Raw genomic sequence first — 22839 nt, forward strand, 5'->3', positions numbered from 1 at the left:
CCAGACTTAATTTGTGAAGCCTGGCAACTGTGATCAGCAGATACAGTGACATCCTAATTGTAGAATGTAAGCATCACTCGGTTATCATGATTCATTACATCCCTAAGCAACTTCATAATTGCATTACTATATTGTGTTAAGAATTATTTTTTGAAGCAATTAAAAAGATCTGGAGCATTTACAGCCTTTAAAGGGTTTTTGTCATGGTTAACTTGAATAAAAGTGAGCAATGCAGGGTATAGAGAGGTAACACTGCCTGACATGCTGTGTATTTATCATAGGATTATATAGCGGAGGGGACTATTCAGCTCATCGTGTTTGCGCCATCCCTTAGGTGTAGCCATTCAGGCCTATTTTTACTCTTTTTCACAATTCCCTGCAAATTACTGATGGAGATGGAGGACATTTGGCTTATCGAGGGGATGCTGGTTCTCAGAACAATCACATCACAGTCTCAGTCTCCGTTCCGTGTGGAGCCTGGACACATCACAGTCCCAGTCTCTGTTCAGTGTGGAGCCTGGATACATCACAGTCCCAGTCTCCGTTCAGTGTGGAGCCTGGACACATCACAGTCCCAGTCTCTGTTCAGTGTGGAGCCTGGATACATCACAGTCCCAGTCTCCGTTCAGTGTGGAGCCTGGACACATCACAGTCTCTGTCTCCGTTCAGTGTGGAGCCTGGACACATCACAGTCCCAGTCTCTGTTCAGTGTGGAGCCTGGATACATCACAGTCCCAGTCTCCGTTCAGTGTGGAGCCTGGACACATCACAGTCCCAGTCTCTGTTCAGTGTGGAGCCTGGACACATCACAGTCCCAGTCTCTGTTCAGTGTGGAGCCTGGATACATCACAGTCCCAGTCTCCGTTCCGTGTGGAGCCTGGACACATCACAGTCTCGGTCTCCGTTCAGTGTGGAGCCTGGACACATCACAGTCTCAGTCTCCGTTCAGTGTGGAGCCTGGACACATCACAGTCTCGGTCTCCGTTCAGTGTGGAGCCTGGATACATCACAGTCCCAGTCTCCGTTCAGTGTGGAGCCTGGACACATCACAGTCTCTGTCTCCGTTCCGTGTGGAGCCTGGACACATCACAGTCCCAATCTCCGTTCAGTGTGGAGCCTGGACACATCACAGTCCCAGTCTCCGTTCAGTGTGGAGCCTGGACACATCACAGTCTCTGTCTCCGTTCCGTGTGGAGCCTGGACACATCACAGTCTCGGTCTCCGTTCAGTGTGGAGCCTGGACACATCACAGTCTCGGTCTCCGTTCAGTGTGGAGCCTGGACACATCACAGTCTCGGTCTCCGTTCAGTGTGGAGCCTGGACACATCACAGTCTCGGTCTCCATTCTGTGTGGAGCCTGGACACATCACAGTCTCGGTCTCCATTCAGTGTGGAGCCTGGACACATCACAGTCCCAGTCTCCATTCAGTGTGGAGCCTGGACACGTCACAGTCTCAGTCTCCGTTCCTTGTGGAGCCTGGACACATCACAGTCTCGGTCTCCGTTCAGTGTGGAGCCTGGACACATCACAGTCCTGGTCTCCGTTCAGTGTGGAGCCTGGACACGTCACAGTCTCAGTCTCCGTTCCGTGTGGAGCCTGGACACATCACAGTCTCAGTCTCCGTTCAGTGTGGAGCCTGGACTCATCACAGTCTCAGTCTCCATTCAGTGTGGAGCCTGGACACATCACAGTCTCGGTCTCCATTCAGTGTGAAGCCTGGACACATCACAGTCTCGGTCTCCGTTCAGTGTGGAGCCCGGACACATCACAGTCTCGGTCTCCATTCAGTGTGGAGCCCGGACACATCACAGTCTCAGTCTCCGTTCAGTGTGGAGCCTGGACACGTCACAGTCTCAGTCTCCGTTCCGTGTGGAGCCTGGACACATCACAGTCTCAGTCTCCGTTCAGTGTGGAGACCTGGACACATCACAGTCCCAGTCTCCGTTCCGTGTGGAGCCTGGACACATCACAGTCTCGGTCTCCGTTCAGTGTGGAGCCTGGACACATCACAGTCTCAGTCTCCGTTCAGTGTGGAGCCTGGACACATCACAGTCCCGGTCTCCATTCAGTGTGGAGCCTGGACACATCACAGTCTCGGTCTCCATTCAGTGTGAAGCCTGGACACATCACAGTCCCAATCTCCGTTCAGTGTGGAGCCTGGACACATCACAGTCTCAGTCTCCGTTCAGTGTGGAGCCTGGACACATCGCAGAGCAGCGAGCAGAACGAGTCTGACCCGCATCTCTTGTCCCAGCACCCTGCCTCTTCAACCCATCTGATTAGGTTCTGTCTTAGATTCTATATTTCTGCTCACATATCCTGCCTGACTTGCTGAGTATTTCCTGATTTTGTTATTTTTTTTGCATTAATTTACTCAAATGGTCACTATTTCTAATATACACTTTTTCACATTGTCAATTTAATTAACCAAATTTATGTTCATTGTTGTGTGTAGTAAGTACGATTTGGATCTTTATTTCTAGAGAGGGATCTTAATATTCCACAATTTTGTTTGGCAATAGAATTGCCCAGGTGGCTAAAGGGGAAACAGTAGAAATGTATTTGGATTAGCAAGGTGTTCATTGAGGTTGCTGAAGAGCAGAAAAGCTGATGGTGTTGGGGTGGGAGCAGGTAAGTTACAAAAGGTACCTGAGATGAGTGGGTGATTTTGGGAGTGTAAAGCTATGAGTAGGGGGCTGCCACATGCACCAATGCAGAGCTCTCAAGAACTCCCAGTCTGAATGTGGACTCGGGATGAAGGCTTTAATACCCAATTGGCTAATGCCACAAGGAGTGGAGCGAGAACAGGTTGTGAGGAGGGCACAGAATCAAGAAAAGTATACTGGTAGGTCCAGTGAATTCGGCAGATGAAGCATGTTGTGGGGATAAATGAGGTTATCCACTTTGAAAGAAAGAACGGCAAAGCAGAATACTGTTTAAATGGCATGAGACCGTACAGAGGAATCCAGGTATTTCCGCATATAAAATGTAGAAATTACCCTGCAGCTAATTAGCAAGGCAAATAGAATGTTGATTTTTTTTATTGCAAAAGTAGGAAAATCTTGTTACAACTAATAAGTTGCTGGTTGGCCTTTACCTGGTGAATTGAGTTCAGTTTTGTGTTCATAAGTTAGGGAAGGAGAGAGAAGGATGAATCTTGTAATACTCTGCCCTATTTCTTACATTCTTAAATTCCTGGACTCTAGCTCCACCTCTATAATTCCTCATTTTCCCGGAGATGGTAAGATGATAATGAGTGGATCATCTATTTTAATAATAGCAGTTGGGAAAAACAATACAATGAGATGCTGTGCCAGTAGTCTTTTACATCTATGAACATGTTGGTGAGTGTACAGACAAGCTATTTGGGTGTAAGGAATGCTGTGGTTTACTACTATAATTAATTTTGTTTTTCTTCATGCCAGTTTTACTAGTGATAGAAAATTTCCAGCCACCTTTAAATATTTGGAACTCTGGAACATCAAATACATTGAATTCATACTGTTCCCGTGTGACTGTGACTGAAGCCCAGCCATGGGATGGAAGCACTTGATCCGATTGTTTTGTCCAGCTAGAATTGTTCTATAACTTATTGCATTAGCACCTTCAAATTATCAATACATCTGAATGATTCTCAGATAATGCAGGTTACGTCCTTACTGGTTTTCTCCCCCGCCCCCCCCCACTTAAAACCTTGCAGACTGAAAGAAGATTCAGCATATATGGCTTGCTGAGTACTGAGGGACAAGCATGTGAAAGGCCCTGCCCCGATGAAAGCTACAATTATTACTAAGCAACGCAATGGTTTAATTATTGAAATACATATGTTTCTTAAATGTTTAATATGCATAGAAAGGTAAAATATATACTATATACTAAGACAAACTAAGCAAGCTATCAGCAGAAGAAAAAGTCAAGTTTCCTCAAATACAATGTAGTTTGGGAGCCAGCGTGAACTCAAGCTGCCCTCGTCCTTGTGGAAAACACGGATCATTCTCTGCCGCCCCCACCTCTATTACCACCTAATATTTAATCAACTTTTTTTTTGCCAATTTTGCCCTTTCTTTCCTTCACCTGGTCTGACTCTGATTCTTCCCTGTCTCATGGGCCAGCATACGGGCTGGCATCCACTACAGGCCCTGATGTACTTGTTGCTGGTGGAGCACCCACATAACTTGACTCACACTCTGCCTCCTCTATGGACTCCGTTCCATTCTTAAATTTCTCTATTTCCATGTAGTGCTTTGTCAAAGCTACTTCCATACCAGTGCTTTCTATATACAGGCAGTCCCCAGGTTACGAACAAGTTCCGTTCCTGAGTCTGTCTTTAAGTCGGATTTGTATGTAAGTCAGAACAGGTACATCCGGTATTATTTAGCGTCAGTTAGTCAAACATTTGTCTTAGTATATAGTATATATTTTACCTTTCTATGCATATTAAACATTTAAGAAACATATGTATTTCAATAATTAAACCATTGCGTTGCTTAGTAATAATTGTAGCTTTCATCGGGGCAGGGCCTTTCACATACTCCATTATTCTCACTTTATTCTTTAACCTTTAAAATTGTTCCAATCGTTGACCAACTGTATCCTAACGCTTTTCCAATGACTGATGGCGTTTCACTTCTTTCGGATCGCTTTATTATTTCCACTTTATTTTCAATCACGGTCATTTTCCATCAACGGAACAGAAAACTGCAGATTCAGCAGCAGCTGTGGGTCCTCTGCTCCCCCGGGTCCTAAAGTCCACCTGCACTGAGACAGGTTAAATGGGACAAGGGGGGCGGTGCTGACTGGTAAAGGGGGGGAGCCAGGGTGAATCTTGCCAAGAAATATTTAAGCCAAATACAACGTTACACACTCAACACAGTGTTTACGGCAACGATTTAAAATGGTGGATGGTGTCGTGATCGACTTAAAATGGCGGACGGCATTTTGCTCCCTCCGCTCGTAAGTATAAGTTGTTTGTAAGTCGGACGTTCGTAACTCGGGGACTGCCTGTACACTGGTGTGTCTCACTAAGCATGAAGGATATTTTCCCAGGATGAAAGCGTTAGAATCAGTGCTAAAAAAGGGTTATTGTAGCACTTTGCAAGCTGCTGTGCCAGAAGTTTGTTGCCATAAATCCAGCAATGAATCACCCACACGGCAGTGTGATGAGGCTACCCTGTTCAGCCTGTGAGGGCTGGTATTGGCTAGGTTGGGATCCACAGTGTGTTGGCTTAGAGCCAAGAGGTGGGCTTGAGGGGAACTGTCAACATCTGCTGACAAGGGATTACCCAATCTTTCTCATCACCTCCTGATAGGTCTGGTGGAAGCTGCTGCTGTTTGCACTGGCCCGAGTCTCCTCAGCCCAGAGGTTTCTCTATGGCAATGACTGTAAGGCCTGTGACCACATCGGAGCTGTTGCCATGGAGAATCTGTGGGGCAGGGGGAGCTGTGCAGCCAAGTGAAGTGAGGGGGAGGTGATCCAGCAGGAGAGAGGCTGAAGGATTCAGCTGGTCTGTTAACACATGGAGCATGCACAGCCTGTCCCCAGAGAAGGCTGCGCTCACTGCGCTGGCCTCCTGTCTCGGCGATGAGTGGCTGCACCACTCGTGCCAGCCCAGCCCATGCCAGCCTTTGGAAGCAGGCTCTCCTCAACAGAGCTGGGGAAGGCCAGCAGAGACAGGGGCTCACACAAGGAACCCTGGCACTCGAGCTGTCAGCATGGCAATGGGGAGGGGTAATGATTTGCCCTGGGTTCCTGGGAGGGGCATGAGTGTGTAGATCTATTCTATCTGATAGGATGATGTAAAGGACCAAGAGCTCTGTGGAAACACAAGAGAGAGCAGATACTGAAATCTGGAGCTTTAAGCAGTGTGCTGGGGAAGGTCAGTGGGTCAAGCATTATCTGTGGGAGGAAAGTCTATGGTGACGTTTTGGCTCAAAACATTCACCGTACCTTTTCCTCTCACAAATGCTGTTCAACCTGCTGAGTTCCTGCAGCAGATTGTTTGTTGTCGAAGAGAGGACTGTAATGCAGGATCCTAGTTAGTGGACGTGTTCCTTTTGCCTCTCCCATGGATTCCTCTCCATCACAGCTAATGGGAACCAAATACAACGTTACCCACAATGTGGGTACTCTCACCGCTTTTCCAGGAAGGGATTCGCCCTGTCCTCACTTTCCATCCCATCAGCATTCACATTCAATAGATCATCCTCTGCAAAATCTGACACCTTCAGCTAAGTACATCTTCCCATCTCCTCCCCTTCCGTGTAGGATGCTTGGTTCGCTGATCTACCTCCAAATATACAACCCCTTCTCCCATTGCCTCCTGCGCAACCAAAGGAAATGCAACATCTGCCATGTTCCACATCGGGGTCCAAATGTCTCCTTCATGTGAAGCTTGTACTACTGTCAGTGTCACGTCCTGCGTCTTCTGCTCGTGATGCAGAGGGATGGGAAGACTCCATTATGTTAGGGAGATCAAAGATGCACAATAGTTGTCGTGCATGACCCTGAGCTTCCTGTCAGTTCAATACTCCTTCCTGCTCCCACTCTGACCTTTTCTGCCTTGAACCTGTAACTGTCCCAGTGAGGTTCACCATAAACTCAAGGAATGCAGTGTTTTCCCAATTACTCATCTGACTTGGCACGTCGCAGGTATCTGAACTTGACAACAAGTCCAACAAATTTAGATAATTATTTTTTGGTATTTATCCAAAATTCTTTTGATAATTTAAGATAATCCTGTGTCTGCTCCTCCTTTTGGCTTCTGTCACTCTTCAATGCAGCATGGTCCCTGTTACCATCTCACCTCTCCTCTCTCCTATCCTGTAACAGGTTTTCCCTTCTGCTCTCTGTCCCCTTTGCTTCTGAAAACCTGCTTATCCACAGTTCTAAGAGAGGTCATCAAACTGAAATGCCAACTCATTTTTTCCTCTCTCCCCACAGTTCCTGCTTGATTGGAGAGTTTCAGCATGATCTGTTTTTACCTTAAAGATTCAGTTGCACATTTGAGGGACTGAAAATGCAGTTTATTGGGGTTTCAGCTTTGACCGTTTTGTTTCTGTTGACTGATGTGTTTCACTGACTAAGAATTGCAATGATGTCTTGTTCATCTTTAAATAAGGTGTTGGGCTTCCAGCACAGAGAAATGAAATGAAAAGCTCTGTCAGTGGATTGAAAGCCTGAACGAACTGCAGCTGGCACAGATGGATGAGTGCTGTGTCATGTTGAAAGGACTGAGTGGACCAGCACCATGTTCTCCCAAGTTTAGAGAGTAAGAAGAGATCTCATTGAAACATCAGAAATTCTTCATGGACTTGGCAGTCTGGATGCATTAGGAGGGCAGTTAATCTTGGAATTCTCTATCCCAGAGTGATGATAGAGGCTTAATTGCTGTGTCTATTCGAAACACAGATTAAAAGATGTCTGGATACTGATGAAATAAAGGAATAGTGCTGGAAAATCTCAGTGTGTATTCCGTCCACCTTTAGGTACATGGAAGACTGTTCATCCTATGATGATTACATTCCATAACTAGTTTTCCCAAACATCTGCAGTTGTGCTGCATTATGTGGATGACACCCGTGTTTACTAATTGCTCAGAAACTGAGCTCTAAGCTATATTGAAGCTTTCTCTGTGGCATGCAAGCAGATGGGCCTTATGTTCAACACCAAAGATAAAGGTGTTTCCATCAAGGTGCTTCTGTTGTACCTCACTGCTCTTCTGCTCTAAAGGTATGTGGCAAGGCTCAGGTAAATGTCTACGTCACACATCTTGGCAGACATCTTTCTACAAAGGCAGATGTTGATGATGAAATTTGCCACCATCCTCAACTTATCAACACATTCTTTGGCTGTGCAAGGAAACAGGTGTTTATTAGTGATGATTTCCAGCAGGTACAAAATTCATGGTCTTACCAGGTAGCAGTGCTTCTAGCCTTGCTTTATGCTCCTGAGATTTGGCTAGCTACCGCAGCCATTTTAAGTTGCTAGTGAGTACAAACCCTGCTTCCACAAAATCTTCCAACTTCAGAGGGAGCATAAATGAACCAGCAGCAGCATTCTCTGCCAGGATATCATCCCGGCATTGGGGCCCCAGTTACACTCAGTAGTCTATGTTAGGCAGGTCATAACTTATGAAGCAGGCACTATTCTGAGCTGTGTAATCTGAAGAGATGACCAGATGGATAGAGGCAGTGTGGTCAGACCCTCCTTGGAGTATTGTCACAGCTTCATTGACTACCGGGGATCTCTGGCCCAAGTGTTTGTAGTGGAGGGTCGACCATGCTGATGGTGTTGGGAACTTCAGCCACAAATTGGTAGCACATGGACACCCTTAATGAGTTGCAAAAGGAGCACGCTAGCTCACAGACAACCTGCCCATTCCCCCCCCCCCCCCAGTCCAAGTGCACAAGGGTCGAGTTCCATCAGACACCCCAGGGCCCACGAAACTGGAATGGGAACAAGTTGCACTTTTGAGGGAGTACAAGAAGATCTGTGTGGAAGGAATTAATGTTTCAGTAACAAGGTTCTCACTAAGTTAAGAAAATGGTCTGGTTCTCATATTTTGTTTCAAATACACAAGTAATGTATGGTTGATATAAAGTAATCACACCCTCCAGCAACTTGTATTGCAGTGCCAACTTAATTTTGAATTTCCTAGCCTGTACTGTAGAAAACTTCTTAATGTTTTATGATTTGTATGGTTGACATATGATTGTTCAAAATATTACATAAAGTAAACTTAGAATATATGACTTTTAAACAGCAACTGAATTACATTTACACACTATCTAGATATGCCTACTCATATCTGCTGTTGGATCAGTGCACGTTTTCTGTCACACTTAATTTGTATCAGGACTTTCAGAGGCAGAAGCATATTTGTAAACACTCTCTGACATTGTCTTCTTAATAGATGTTGAGGGATTTAAGAACAAAGATCTAGGCTGAAATTTCAGGCAATACTGAGAGAGAGCTAAAACCTGGCCGATCTGCTCTCTCCTGCTCTCTAAGAGATCCCATGCCATCTTGTGAGTTTCTTGCCCAATATTTATCTCTCAATCAACCTTTCTGATGCAGCTAATTTGGTTAGTTGCTATCACATTGTTGTCTATTCTCTGAAAGTGCAGTGGTGCACAGGAACAAAATGTTGGCTTCCTGCATTCTACTGAACCAGTTACTCCTGTCAAAGACAATTTTATGCAAAACATACGGCAGTACCTGCTGATCTCCAAGTTCCACTTCTCGATTCCAAGCAGCAAGCAACACCCCCAGTCATTGCTGATAAACCAACTCGATTCTCCTCAGATTATCTAGAGGTAGGAGGGTCACTGAACAGATAGGCCTCCTCCGTTGAACAGAGGATTAACACTAAAGAGTTCTCAACAAAATATGCTGATTGCTTCTGGGCTTGAAGAGATTTCAGTTTGTTGGAGTTAGTCATATGAAATAATTCTGAGTTGTGAGGGGAAGAACGATTTCAAAGTTCAAAGTGAAATTTATTAATTGAGTACATATGTGTCACCACATACAACCCTGAGGTTATTTTTCTGCGTGCATGCTTAGCAAATCTATAGAACAGTAACTAAATAGGATCTGTGTACTGTAAACAAACTGTGCAAATGCAGATAATAAATAATGAGCATGAAATAACAAGATAATAGAATTATTAAATAAGTGTAGTTATCCTCTTTTATTGAAGAGCCTGATGATTGAGAGGTAATAACTGTTCTTGAACCTGGTGCTCTGAGTCCTGTGGCACTTGTACCTTCTACCTGATGGCAGCAGTGGGAAAAGAGCATGGTCTGGTGGGTGGTGAGGATCTTTGATGATGGATGCTGCCCTCCTACAGCAATGTTTCATGTAGATGTGCTCAGTGGTTGGGAGAGTTTTACCTGTGAAGTACTGGGCCGAATCCACTACCTTTTGTAGGAATTTTTTCTCTGTTGACAACTGTTTATTCTGCGATTGAAGACATCCTATATATTTTTCTTCTTTGCAAAGAGAACTTAAGGAAGAACTCATTTTCTTCCTTTCCCGATTATTATCAATGAAATGCCCTTATCTGCAATAATCTTGTGTGTTTGCACAATTGTGAGTTGATGTGTAAATACAGCCGCCTACAAATACAGTGGGAACAAATGTGCAAAGGCTCATGTTGGGTGAACTACCGTAAATTCTGGACTATAAGCCGCTACTTTTTTCCCACGCTTTGAACACTGCGGCAACACTGCGGCCTATACTACGGTGCGGCTAATGCATGTTTTTTTTTCATGCCGCCAAAAACATTTTGCCTCGTAACAGTAGACCAATAAAATTGATGAGTAGTTCACAGAGGTCCAATGAAATTGTACGATAAATCAAGCGCACTTTCACAATTAAATTATTGTCAATCAGTCATTTGTACTCACCCTCATCAACATGGAAAACACTCGAAGAAAAGCATATGGTGCAGCTTTTAAGTTAAAGGCGATCAATCTGGCGGTTGAAGAAGGAAATCGAGCTGCTGCACATAATCTTGGCATAAATGAATCGATGATGAGACGGTGGAGACGCCAGCGTGAAGAACTGAGTCAATGCAAAAAGACAACAAAAGCTTTCGGAGGTAATCATAGCAGATGGCCCGAACTTGAAAACTTTCTTGAAGACACTGGGTTAACACACAGAGAGCAGGCGACCGCGGTGTTTCCACCGTACAGATCAGACTGAAGGCTAAAGCAATCGCCACCAAAATGAAAATCGAAGATTTTAGAGGTGGGCCATCGTGGTGTTTTAGATTTATGAGACGAAAAGGCCTGTCCATCAGGGTACGCACGACTCTGTGTCAGCAGCTCCCTCCCGACCATGAGGAAAAGCTTGCTAACTTCCGCACATTCACTCAAACAAAGATAGCGGAGAATTCCATCGGGCCAGATGATATCATAAATATGGTTGAAGTACCTTTGATGTTTGACCTGCCTCTCACTTGGACTGTTAGTAAAAAAGGTGACTCGTCCATCACACTGAAAACAAGTGGCCATGAGAGAACGCATTTTACTTGTGTTCTGAGCTGCACAGCATCCGGACTAAAGCTTCTACCGATGGTGATTTTTAAGCAGCTGACAATGAAAGTTCAGTGAAAGCTGCCATCAAGAGTACAAACTCAATTCCAGCTGTGATTCCTGGAGGCACCACAAAGTATTCGCAGCCACTGGACATCAGCGTGAACCGGGCATTTAAAGTGGCGCTGCGCGTTGAGTGGGAGGCTTGGATGACGAGCGGCGAGAAATCCTTTACCAAAACAGGACGCATGCGAAAAGCATCTTTAACTCAAGTCTGCCAGTGGATCCTAAATGCGTGGAGCCGTGTCACAACGTCCACCATCACCAGCGGGTTTCGAAAGGCTGGACTGCTGCGTGATGAAGAGGACCGCGTGCGCTCAAGTGAGAGCGACAACGAAGAGACTGAAGTGAGTGACGAGATCCTGAGGTTGTTCAATTCAGACACTGAAGAAGAGGACTTTGATGGTTTTAGTGCGCAGGAGGAAGATGAAGAAGGCGATCAATAACTTTTCCTGGTAGGCTGCAGTATATATATATTTTTTACTAGTCGTTAGGAGATATTGGAATGTTGTTCGTGCACTGTTCAGTAAAAAAGTATACGCAACGTAATTTGTGTGTTACCGATACGTATGTATATTTAAAAGTAGCTGTGTTACAGGCACTGTTCGAAAAAAAGCATTTGCAATATTTATTTGTTTATGTTACCATACGGATTTAATTAAAAGTTAAAAAATCCTCACGTGTAATATCTTTCTGTGTAAATATCTCATATTACAACGTGGGACACCTGCGGCTTAAAATCCGGTGCGGCCTGTACAAGTACAAAATTGATTTTCTTTCTAAAATTAGAGCGTGCGGCTTTTAATCAGGTGCGCTCTGTAGTCCGGAATCTACGGTAGTGTTAATCACATATAGAATTAGTATTAATCAAATAAATTTACACAAGAAACCTAATAGTCTACTTAAGGGCTCTCCTTTTGCAAACCACAGATTGTTTGACTGGCTTGCTACATGATAGGAGATATCAAAGGACTCATTCTGAGCTTTGTCAGTTCACTGCTTTATTGCAGTTGCTGTTGGCGCCTTTAAGATTTAATTCCAGAGTATAAAAAAACACCTTTTTTAGAAACTTAAAAAAAATCTGGCAAAACTAGAACAGAAATTCCAACTATGCAGTCACAGAAACATGAAAAGCAGAAGTAGACCATTAAGCTCTCATACTTGTTTCAGCATTCAATAAGATTTTTTTCTCTCAAGATCTTGCTTTTGCACAACCATTAAATTCCCTCCCTCTGAGCGTTTAACATTATCTTAGAGATCTGTTCTTCTCTCACTGCTAGAAATAACCAGACCTTGGAGAGACGTGGTGAAATCAGAGCACTTTTATAAACAAAATTGGAAGGCTTGCAAACATGATAATTTATAAACACAAAAACACCATTTCCACGGATTAAGTATATTTACAGTAGGTTGTTCAGTTTGCACCATTATAGAATTCTTTGCTCTGAATCAGATATTAGTGCAGAATTTTGAAGGTGTTATCATTCACAGAGAATACATTGAGATCTTGCCTTGTATTTCAGGTGTATGGGTAAGTTTTAATGGTAGTGTGGTTACAAGAGCAAGAATTCTCTTGCTTCCCTTAGCAACATTTCTTTCTTAAAATGTCAGAAGTATTTCATCTTATTATATAATTGCACAATCCTACCTGCATGAAGAATAATGCAGATCAGGTATTATGTGCTATAACTGGATCACTTTGAGCACACCTGGATGACATGACAGATTGTGATCAGATGTCTTTCATAATTTCCTCGGGATATAGAATTAATCGAGCGTGTCATTGTTTAATAAGGTTTCAAATTGCTGAAGGGGAAGCACTTAAGGAAATGCAGAAACAGAATCGGGTTTATTATCATTGGCATAAATTGTGAAATTTGTTGGTTATAATGTTTATGCAATGGAATTGAGAGTGCACCTTTAAAAGTCTCAGCTGGCACTGGAAAAAGCAACACACACACAAAATGCTGGAGGGACTCAGTAGGCCATGCAGCATCTATGGAAAAGATTAAACAGTCGACGTTTTGGGCCGAGACTCTGCTTCAGGACTGGAAAGGAAGGGGAGAAGTCAGAATAAGAAGGTGGGGGAGTAGGGGAGGAAATACAAGATAGTAGGTGATAGGTGAAACCCAGAGTTGGGGAGGGGTGAAGTAAAGACCTGGGAAGTCGATTGGTGAAAGATATAAGGCTAGAGAAGAAAGAAGTTGATAGGAAAGGACAGAAGAGCGTGGAAGAAAGGGAAGAGGGAGGAGCATGAGAGGGAGGTAAGGAGATAAGGTGAGAGAGGGAAACAGGAATGGGGAATGGTGGGGGGAGAGGAATAGCCGGAAATTCAAGGAATCGATGTTCATTTGGAACACCAGTTATCCTAGAACATGAAATAGTTCTGAAAGCATTGTAGTATTTCTTTATATCATATATGATATATGTCAAACTCAAGGCCCGCAGGCTAAATCCGGCCCGCGGTGGAATTATCTTTGGTCTCGAGATAATATCTAATTACTATTAAAGCTGGCCCCAGTAATCGAAGTGCCTATGGCGTATGATATGGCTAATGCTGAGTTTATTCAGGTACCAGGCTTTCAGGGTTTTTAGTGTTTATTCGGTTTCCCTGGTTTATTTCCTGAATATCATTAATGAATAATTTTTTTCTCTATTAGAGCTGGCCTGCCGGTATATTGCATGCACCACTAATACTACAAATCCCACAATGCACTGCCAGTGCATTGCTCACGCTTGCCTTACTCTCTCATCAGCATCCTTATGGCGCTAGTCACGTGTGGTCAACTTTCAGCTATCCCTCACCCCAAAAATGGCTGAACGAAAGGTGGACTTTGGAAACAGGGGTTTTCAAGGCAGATGGGAGGCAGAATATATGTTCGCAGATATAAAGGGCAAACCTGTTTGTCTTCTGTGCGGAGATGGTGTGGCTGTAATTAAAGAATATAACATAAGACGACACTATGAAACGAAACACCAAGACAAATACAAGCATCTGGACAAGAAACAGAAGCCAGCGATAGGCAGTCAAAAGAGTGGATTGGTGGGCAGGATCCGGGAGAAGATGCGGGAGGAAAACGGCGCAGGTGAGCTGACAGCTTATCACTGCATCATACACCAGGAATCGTTGTGTGGTAAAGCCTTGAAAATGGAACATATAATGAGCACCATAACACGAGCAGTTAACTTCATAAGAACCAAAGGTTTAAATCACCGCGAGTTCAAGTCGTTTCTGGAGGAGTTGGGTTCAGAATATAATGATTTGCCCTATCACACAGAGGTGCAATGGTTAAGCCAAGGAAAAGTGCTGAAAAGATGTTTCGAGTTGCGTGAGGAGATCTGTCAGTTCATGGAAAGCAAAGGGAAAGACACAACAGAGCTCCGGGATAAAAAGTTGCTTTGTGAAATGGCGTTTCTGTGTGACATCACGAGCCATCTCAATGCGCTCAACCTGCAGCTTCAGGGGCGGGGTCGTGTGATCACAGACATGTACGCTGCAGTGAGGGCTTTTAAAACCAAGCTGCGCCTGTGGGAGACGCAGATGCAGCAAGAAAACTTGAGCCATTTTCCGTGTTGCCAAACTATGAAAGAGCAGGTTTCTGCCGCAATGTTCCCACGTGCAAAATTTGCTGAAAAACTTAGCATACTTGGTGCTGACTTCACACGGCGATTTGCTGACTTTGAAGCCCAAAAAAGCAGGTTTGAACTGCTCAGTAATCCATTTGCAGCTGACGTGGAAAGCGCACCAACCAACATACAAATGGAGCTGATTGAACTCCAGTGTAGTGACACACTCAAGGCAAAGTATGACTCGGTGGGCGCTGCACAGTTTCTACGTTTCATTCCCGACACAATGCCCCAGCTGCGTACCCAAGCTGCTCAAATGCTCTCTATGTTTGGCAGCACATATCTGTGTGAACAACTGTTCTCTTTGATGAAGATAAACAAAACATCACACAGGAGTCGTCTTTCTGATGAACACCTTCACTCAATTCTGAGGATTTCCTCAGCTCAGAGCCTGACTCCAAACATTGATGAACTTGCATCCAAGATGAGATGCCAAGTATCTGGCTTAGACTAGTGTGAATCACAGAGTGTTGGCCTGTGGAAAAATGTTTTCATTAGAAATTACTCCAGAAAAGCTGCAGATAAAGCCATAAGAAATAAATGCAACTGATTTTTTATTTATTTAATGTTCAATGTTGTTTTTGTAGGCAATAACCTAAGCTTTGTTAGTTCCAGGTTAATATGTGTAATAAATTCATTTCAATAAGTTTTGCAATAAACGCTGAACCAGTCCTGCCCTCGACTTGTACCGATTTTTTAATTTTGGCCCACTGTGTATTTGAGTTTGACACCCCTGCTTTATACTCTAATTTTGTGTGATCCAGATCTCTTGCACCTGCCAAATAAGGGCACAAGACTTTTCATTGAACCTAGGACCTACAGTACTTAATGCTGATTTGTAAATCGCAGTGGTTTTCTGAGGCTATTTCACGAATTGATTATGTAAGTCGGTCTGTAGCCACTTCAACTGTGCAAATATTCTTAAACTTATCTGAAGCTATAAAGAAAATGCAAACTTCAGGAGGATTATGAAAGTGAAGAAAATTGAATATGCAGAGGAATTAACAGTTTGAGATTCATAAGCCAAAGGATTCTAATAGCAAGCAGTGCACATCTGTTGCTTAATGTAATTACCTTAAGTTGTATTAGAATGAGGGGATTGCATGCATATTGAATAGTGTATACTTTATCATATCTTAGTTACAGTTTTCAAAACCACGATCTAATCCCACTGCTAAAATACATCTAATTTATATCCAGTAAATGTAATTAGCATGTAGTTATATTTACAGCATATATTTTATTTATATAAATAAAATGTACTTTGTGCTAATTATTAGGATTTATTTATGCCACTACTGTAGCAATGCTGCTAAGCTATTTTGTGTCGGCGCCACAGTTGCAGTATGAATTACTTAACTCATTTGATTCACTTAAATGTTTTCCTGCCTGTGCATCATTCCAGTCATCACTATGGGTTTAAAAGGCTCCATTCTTTCTGTGTGTGCATGGGGGGGGGGGGGGGGATGTTCAATTGCTAGAAATTATGTATGAATTTGTAATTTTCTCATGCGAGTACTTGACTTAGTTTTACATGTGTGGGCTTCATTGTTCTGCAATGGCGAGTTTTGAGCTGCTCCCAGATTTGTGTGTGTGTGTGTGTTTTCCCTTTGCTGTACAGTTTCCTCTCATTTAAAATATATATTGCAGACACCTACAGTTCTCAGGATAGTTAAAACCATCAAGTCAGACATACGCTGGCTGAATTGTCAAACAAGTGGCAGACGAAACAATTAGAAAGAATTGTAAAGTAATGCATTCTGGCAGAAGGAAGAATGGGAGTTAAAACAGTCCAAAATGGCATAGTCTTATTGAGGAACACGGAGACTTGTCCGTACAAGTCTATAAATCCTTGAAAATGTGTAGAGCATTTTGAAGGAGTTGGGTATTAATGGATTTAGGATTCTGTCATTCATTTAAAAAAAAGGATAGAGTTCTAAAGAAGGAAGGTGGTGTTGAACATATACTAGGTGCTGCTTAGAGTATACCTGGACTAATACATTTAATTCTGGTCACCACATATAAAGAAGAATGTGAAGGTCCTAGGGTGTGAAGAGACCTAGGGTGTCTCTTGCAGTTTTCGAAGAAAGGGGGTAAACTTATTCAAACATGCAGGATCCTGTGGATGCTTGACAGGTAGATGTTAACATGCTTTCACCAGCTGGAAAAATAAGCTGCTAGCTATTTGAAACTGAGGTGCATAGAAATGTCTTTTTGCAGAGGGTAATGATTCTCTGTAGTTGTCTCCCCTTGAGGGTGGTGGAGGCCTGATTATTAGATATATTTAATGTGGAACTGGGTAAATAATAGAAAAATTGAGTATTTGAGGATTAAAGGGATTGTCACAGGAATGGAGGTTAACAGAGATCATCCACATCATTTTGAATGTTGGGGCAGGCTTGAGTGACTTGGTGGCCTGATCCTATTCCCCTTTTCCTTGTGTTCTTGTGGGCTTGAAGGAGTGTAGAGAGAAACAACTGGTGTGGTTAGAAGAGATAAGCTGTTGTTATTTGTGGAATTTCTTTGTTGGCGGTGTATGAGCTTATGACAGGACTAGATAGAGGAAGATGGTTCTTGCGGCTGGGTTTAAGGACCAGGACAAAGATTTAAAATTTTGGGCAGATGATGATACAAGTTTGACTTAAACGGGTGGATAAGAATGGGAACTCGCTGTTGATAGAGTCAACCAGTGCCTTCAAAAAGAAATTAATTAGGCCTTTGAGAGAAAATAATTTTTACAACTGTTGGTAAGGACGAGTGGATTGGATTGACATTATTGTTCAGTTGAAACAGAGGGCTGAATAGATTCCTGTTCTCTAACAATTCTACGATTCTATACAGTTAGAAAATAAAACCCCAAAAATACTTGTAACTCTTGCTTTGGCTATTGGCTTAATATAGGGGGTGGTAGCCCCCGGGCTGGCCAAACTTAAGAAATCTCGTTTGTGTGGATGCTGCGTGATGTGTCCCCATTACAAATCAGTACTCTGAGATAACAAACAATACACAATATGCGATTAAACGATTAAACTGTGTAATTCTTACTTTGACTATATGATTAGTAAAGAAACGAAAAAAGAAAATAAAAGAGCCCAATCTTAATAAACAGTCTGTTGCGCAATGTTGGAACTCACTGATACGTCGATCGTTCGCCATTGACCTCCTCCGATCGTCACTGCCCTTCAGACCCTCGCTCCAAGTCCACCATGTCCGGCGGTCTACCAACCCTCTGCATTCGCCTCTTCTCTCTTCATCTCTCCCCGGCAAAAGACTGCAAAAATCTCTCTTCCAGCTCACAAGAAAGAACAACAGCATTCCTAACCCCGTTATCTTTAATCATAACCAAAATATTGCTGCTACAGAGAAGCTATTACTTGGCAGATGTAGTTCAATCCTGATAAGTGTGCAGTGGTTGATTTTGGTAGGTCAAATATGATGGCAAAATATAATATTAATGGTAAGACTATTGGCAGTGTGGAAGATCAGAGGGATCTTGAGGTCGGAGTCCATAGGACGCTCAAAGCAGCTGCACAGGTTGACTCTGTGGTTAAGGCATATGGTGCATTGGCCTTCATCAATTGTGGGATTGAATTTAGGAGCCGAGAGGTACCGTTGCAGCTATATAGGACCCTGGTCAGAACCCACTTAGAGTACTGTGTTCAGTTCTGGTCGCCTCACTACAGGAAGGATGTGGAAACCGTAGAAAAGGTGCAGAGGAGATTTACAAGGATGTTGCCTGGATTGCTTTATGAAAATAGGTTGAGGGAACTTGGCCTTTTCTCCTTGGAGTGACAGAGGATGAGAGGTGACCTGATAGAGGTGTATAAGATGATGAGAGGCATTGATCATGTGGATAGTCAGGGGCTTTTTCCCAGGGCCGAAATGGTTGCAACAAGAGGACAGAAGTTTAAGGCGCTGGGAAGTAGGTACAGAGGAGATATTAGGGGTAAGTTTTTTACTCAGAGAGTGGTGAGTGTGTGGAATGGGCTGCCGGCAATGGTGATGAAGGCGGATACGATAGGGTCTTTTAAGAGACTTTTGGATAGGTACGTGGAGCTTAGAAAAATAGAGGGCTATGGGTAAGCCTAGTAATGTCTAAGGTACGTACATGTTTGGCACAACTTTGTGGGCCGAAGAGCCTGTATTGTGCTATAGGTTTTCTATGTTTCTATTATCAGTGAAACCTTACAGCATGTTACACAGCAGTGAAATCCTACAGCATGTTACATACTAATGACTCATTTGTATCCATTGCTTGATTTTAGAAAACTAACACATGAAGGACCAACTGTAATCTTGCCTTCCCCCCCACCCCCCACCATGGGTGAGCAGGGAAAGCAGGTAACGTGATGGTAGAATTTTCAGTCAGCCCAAGGCGAAACTAAATGTAAATCAGATGTGACTTTTTAAACCTAATCTGTTTCTGTCTTAATGACAATTATTTGAATGTTAGTCATTTGGCTCTGTTGCTTGAACTCAGCACCATGGTAGCTTAGTGGTTAGCACAATCAGGGCAGCAGAGTTCGGAGTTCAGTTCCAGCCTCCTCTGTAAGGAGTTTATACATGCTTCCCATGAATGTGTGGTTTTCCTCGGGGTGTTCCTGGCCCTCCCACAGTCTAAAGACATGTCAGTCAGAAGGTTAATTGATCATTGCAAAATTGCTCAGTGACTAGGCAAGGGTTAAATTGATAGGTTGCTGGGTGGTGTGACTTGTTGGTCCAGAAGGGCCTGTTCTGCAATGTATTTCCCAATAAAATCAATAAAAATTGTTCCTTATATAATGCCTGACCTATATACTACATAATCTTCAACAATTTTCTGTATTTATTTTCCACACTGGTGATATTAATTCTTAGTTCATTCAAAAACCCTTATCATAGTAAGATCTTGGCTGTTGCTTAGAGTTCCTGAGTATTGGCACGGTAGCAGAGCAGAATCATGCTATTGAAGCACGAATGATCTGGGTTAATTTCCATAGCTGTCATGTTGTCCCCACGGCCGCATGGATTGCCTCTGGGTGCTCTGGTTTCCTCCCACCGTCCAGAGACATACAGCTGAGTCGGTAAGTTGGTCACATGGGTGTAATTGGCTGGCATAGGCCTGAAGGGGCCTGTTACGGTCCTAGACCTTTAAATAAAATGAAATATCCCTCCAGCACCCTACCACATCCATCTGCAAATGAAACCACTTTGCATAAAGGCTAAAAATATAGTCACTAATGAATATGAAGATCTTTACAAACAAATGCTTATATTTGCATAGCAGTGGTACAGATCCATTGGGCATTTTCTTCACTTTAGATGGAATTCTCTTAAAACCCAACATCGTCCTTCCTTCAGCTAATTATTAGTCTTAACTTTAAATGTACGTGAACAAAGTGCCCAAAGCAATTTATTGTTTTTTTTTGACTCCGTATCATCTGCTTTAAAGCGTCTATTTCTTCTTGTTTTTTCCCCTGCAGTTCATCAAAGAAGATATGAAAGACAAAGATCCTACCGGCAAAGGCATTACATTCCACAAGGAAGACAAACATATCACTGTGAGAGATCTGTGGAACCACTGGAAAAACTCACAAGGTGGGTCACTTTAGCAGCTAAAGGAGATTAACTCTCGTAATAGGTACTTTAAGATTTATAGCATTTGTTGGCAGAGTTGTAGGCAGCACAAGAACCGTCACTTGGGTTGAATACCTAAAGTGCACTGGAAAAGTACAGTTATGACCAAAGCAAGTTTATTATGTTCGAGGATAGGAAAATTTTAGACACTTTTTTGATACTAGATGGCAATTGTCTTGCTGAGTACTTAATATTAAAATTAAACCTGTCTAGTATCAGGACATCCCAACCGTGAGAAAATCTGCAGGTGATGGAAATCCAAAGCAACACACACTAAATACTGGAGGAACTCAGCAGGCCAGGCAGTATCTGTGGAAAAGAGTAGACAGTTGATGTTTTGGGCTGAGACCCAACATCAGAACTGGGAAATGGAGTCACTGATGACAGCTGATCACTCTTTTCCATAGATGCTGAGTTCCTCCAGCATCTTGTATTAATACCAGGAAGTGAAGCTTTCTTTAAGCATTGCTTTGCCCAGCTTGCAGGCTACCGATATAATGTATGGCTCTCATATGTGCTTACGGCAATTTTTAACTTGCCTATAATCAAGTCTCCCTGTTCGATGCCATCTGATCTTGTTGGTAGAACTATTCCGATAAAATTTTGGTGGATTTTTATCAGAAAGGTAAATGTTGACACCAAGTGGTTTTCATGTTGAGGATTGACATGTGTTGTCCATAATTTTGACTGGTGAATGAAATGAGAAAGAGTTATAGTTGTCACAGTATTTCTGTTAACATTATGACCATTCACCAGTACAATTGATCTTTGTGTGGACTAGCACAGTAGCTCTTGTCAGATGTCTATGTTAGCTGGTTTTATGTTTCACACTGATTGTAAGGGAGCTCATGCCAGAAAATCTAAAGGCAAAAATATATTATAATGGGAGCTTTGTACAACAAATTTAGGGTAGTCTATTTTTTTCTGATCTCATTTCTGCTAAGTTAAAAAGAAGTGTCTAATTGTTTTGGCAAGATTGGGTAAATTTTAAGAATTAAATATTATGGCATATGTGCCATTGTTTTGATGATACTTATTAAAAGAAGTTTCTCCGAAACAATGAAACAAATGTATTTAGAGAGGCAAATATTTTGTTCAAGATAGTTTTACATTGCATAGAAATGCCAGTGCATTTCTAAAGGATGGGTTGGAATGATGTTAATGTAGTGGAACAAAGCCTGTATCACTCACAGCTTACCACATTAAAATTCCTAAGTCTCAAAACAGGCTTGAAAATGTGCTCTCCACCACTGCTCTTCAAGACAAGTTTTGAGGTTGTATCCATAAGAGTTCAGAGCAAGGCCAGGGTAGGTTGTGTATTCCCAGTAATGGGGACCCTTGCAGAAGATAGAGGAGGCTGCATTTTCTCATGCACGTATCAGGATGTGCGACGTGAGCATGTAGGTTTGGTTGGGAGAGGTGGGTTTTGATTGGCCACAATGATTGAGTCTCAGGATTCATAACACCAGGTTGAGGTCCAGTTATTACCCTTCAACTAAAGCGGGTAACTTCACTCAACTGCACTTGCCCTATCATTGAAATGTTCTCACAACCTGTGGACTCACTTTCAAGAATTCTTCATCTCATGTCTTTGATATTTATTGCTGATTTATTATATTATTTATTTCTTTTTTATTCTGCACAATTCATTGTCTTTCACGGTCTTTTATTGATTCTGTTATGGATTTATTGAGTATACCCGCAAGAAAATGAATCTCAGGGTCGTATATGGTGACTATATGTACTTTGATAATAAACTTACTTGGAACTTTGATTTGGTGGTAGAGTTGCTATGGTTGGGAGATCTTAGCTGGGAAGTCTCTGGGGGCACCTCATGCAAAGGTAGTTGGTGGCAGGAGGAGATCACCTGGTCTTCTAGAGCTCCCATACATCCTGCCCATATTTCATTATACAATCCCATGGGTTATTTCAGTTGCCATTATTTAGCAACGTAGCTAACTATAATATGCCCCAATAAGATTGTATAAACATGTATGTGCAGAATATCTGGCTTTAAAAATGGGGACTGAATTGTATCTAGCATTATCTAGACCAAGCTCTGCATTACATCCAGGTTTGTGCCTGGATTACGTGGTCTAGGATGAGCAGTAACTTGCATCTGGCTCTCCACAGTACATCACCACTCTCTACTTATTAAGGACATGTAAAAAAAAACTTGATCCTTTAAAACACGAAATCTACTTAGAAGAACAAAACTAAACTGCACTTTTGTGCCTGCTTGTTTTTTTCTTATCAACTTGATTTTCATGTTTTAAGCAATTAATTCTTTTTTATGTTCTTGATAAGTGTTTTGTAAATTTTAAAATTATTTAAAGCAAATCTCTATGAGGCCCACTTCCCGTTGCCACATGACTCTAATAGAAAGACTTAAAACAGTTTCACTGATACAGTACACCAGCACTGGGTTCAGATGGGCATGGGTGATAACAAGGGCTGAATCCTGCTTTCTCAGAATGTTTCCATTTTTCATTGGAAGT

The 22839-nt window shown here is 42.6% G+C and overlaps 1 protein-coding gene across 2 annotated transcripts in view; it reads left to right on the top strand.

The window, feature by feature from the left end:
• stim2b (stromal interaction molecule 2b) overlaps positions 1-22839 on the top strand; it is a 159297-nt gene that overhangs the window by 81631 nt on the left and 54827 nt on the right. For both annotated transcript variants that reach the window (XM_059989006.1, XM_059989005.1), the window contains exon 4: positions 20188-20302. In XM_059989006.1, the coding sequence (XP_059844989.1) occupies positions 20188-20302 (115 nt within the window). The remainder of the gene's footprint in view (positions 1-20187; positions 20303-22839) is intronic.

Source organism: Hypanus sabinus, chromosome 14 (assembly GCF_030144855.1).
Source record: "Hypanus sabinus isolate sHypSab1 chromosome 14, sHypSab1.hap1, whole genome shotgun sequence".
Taxonomy (NCBI): Eukaryota; Metazoa; Chordata; class Chondrichthyes; order Myliobatiformes; family Dasyatidae; genus Hypanus; species Hypanus sabinus.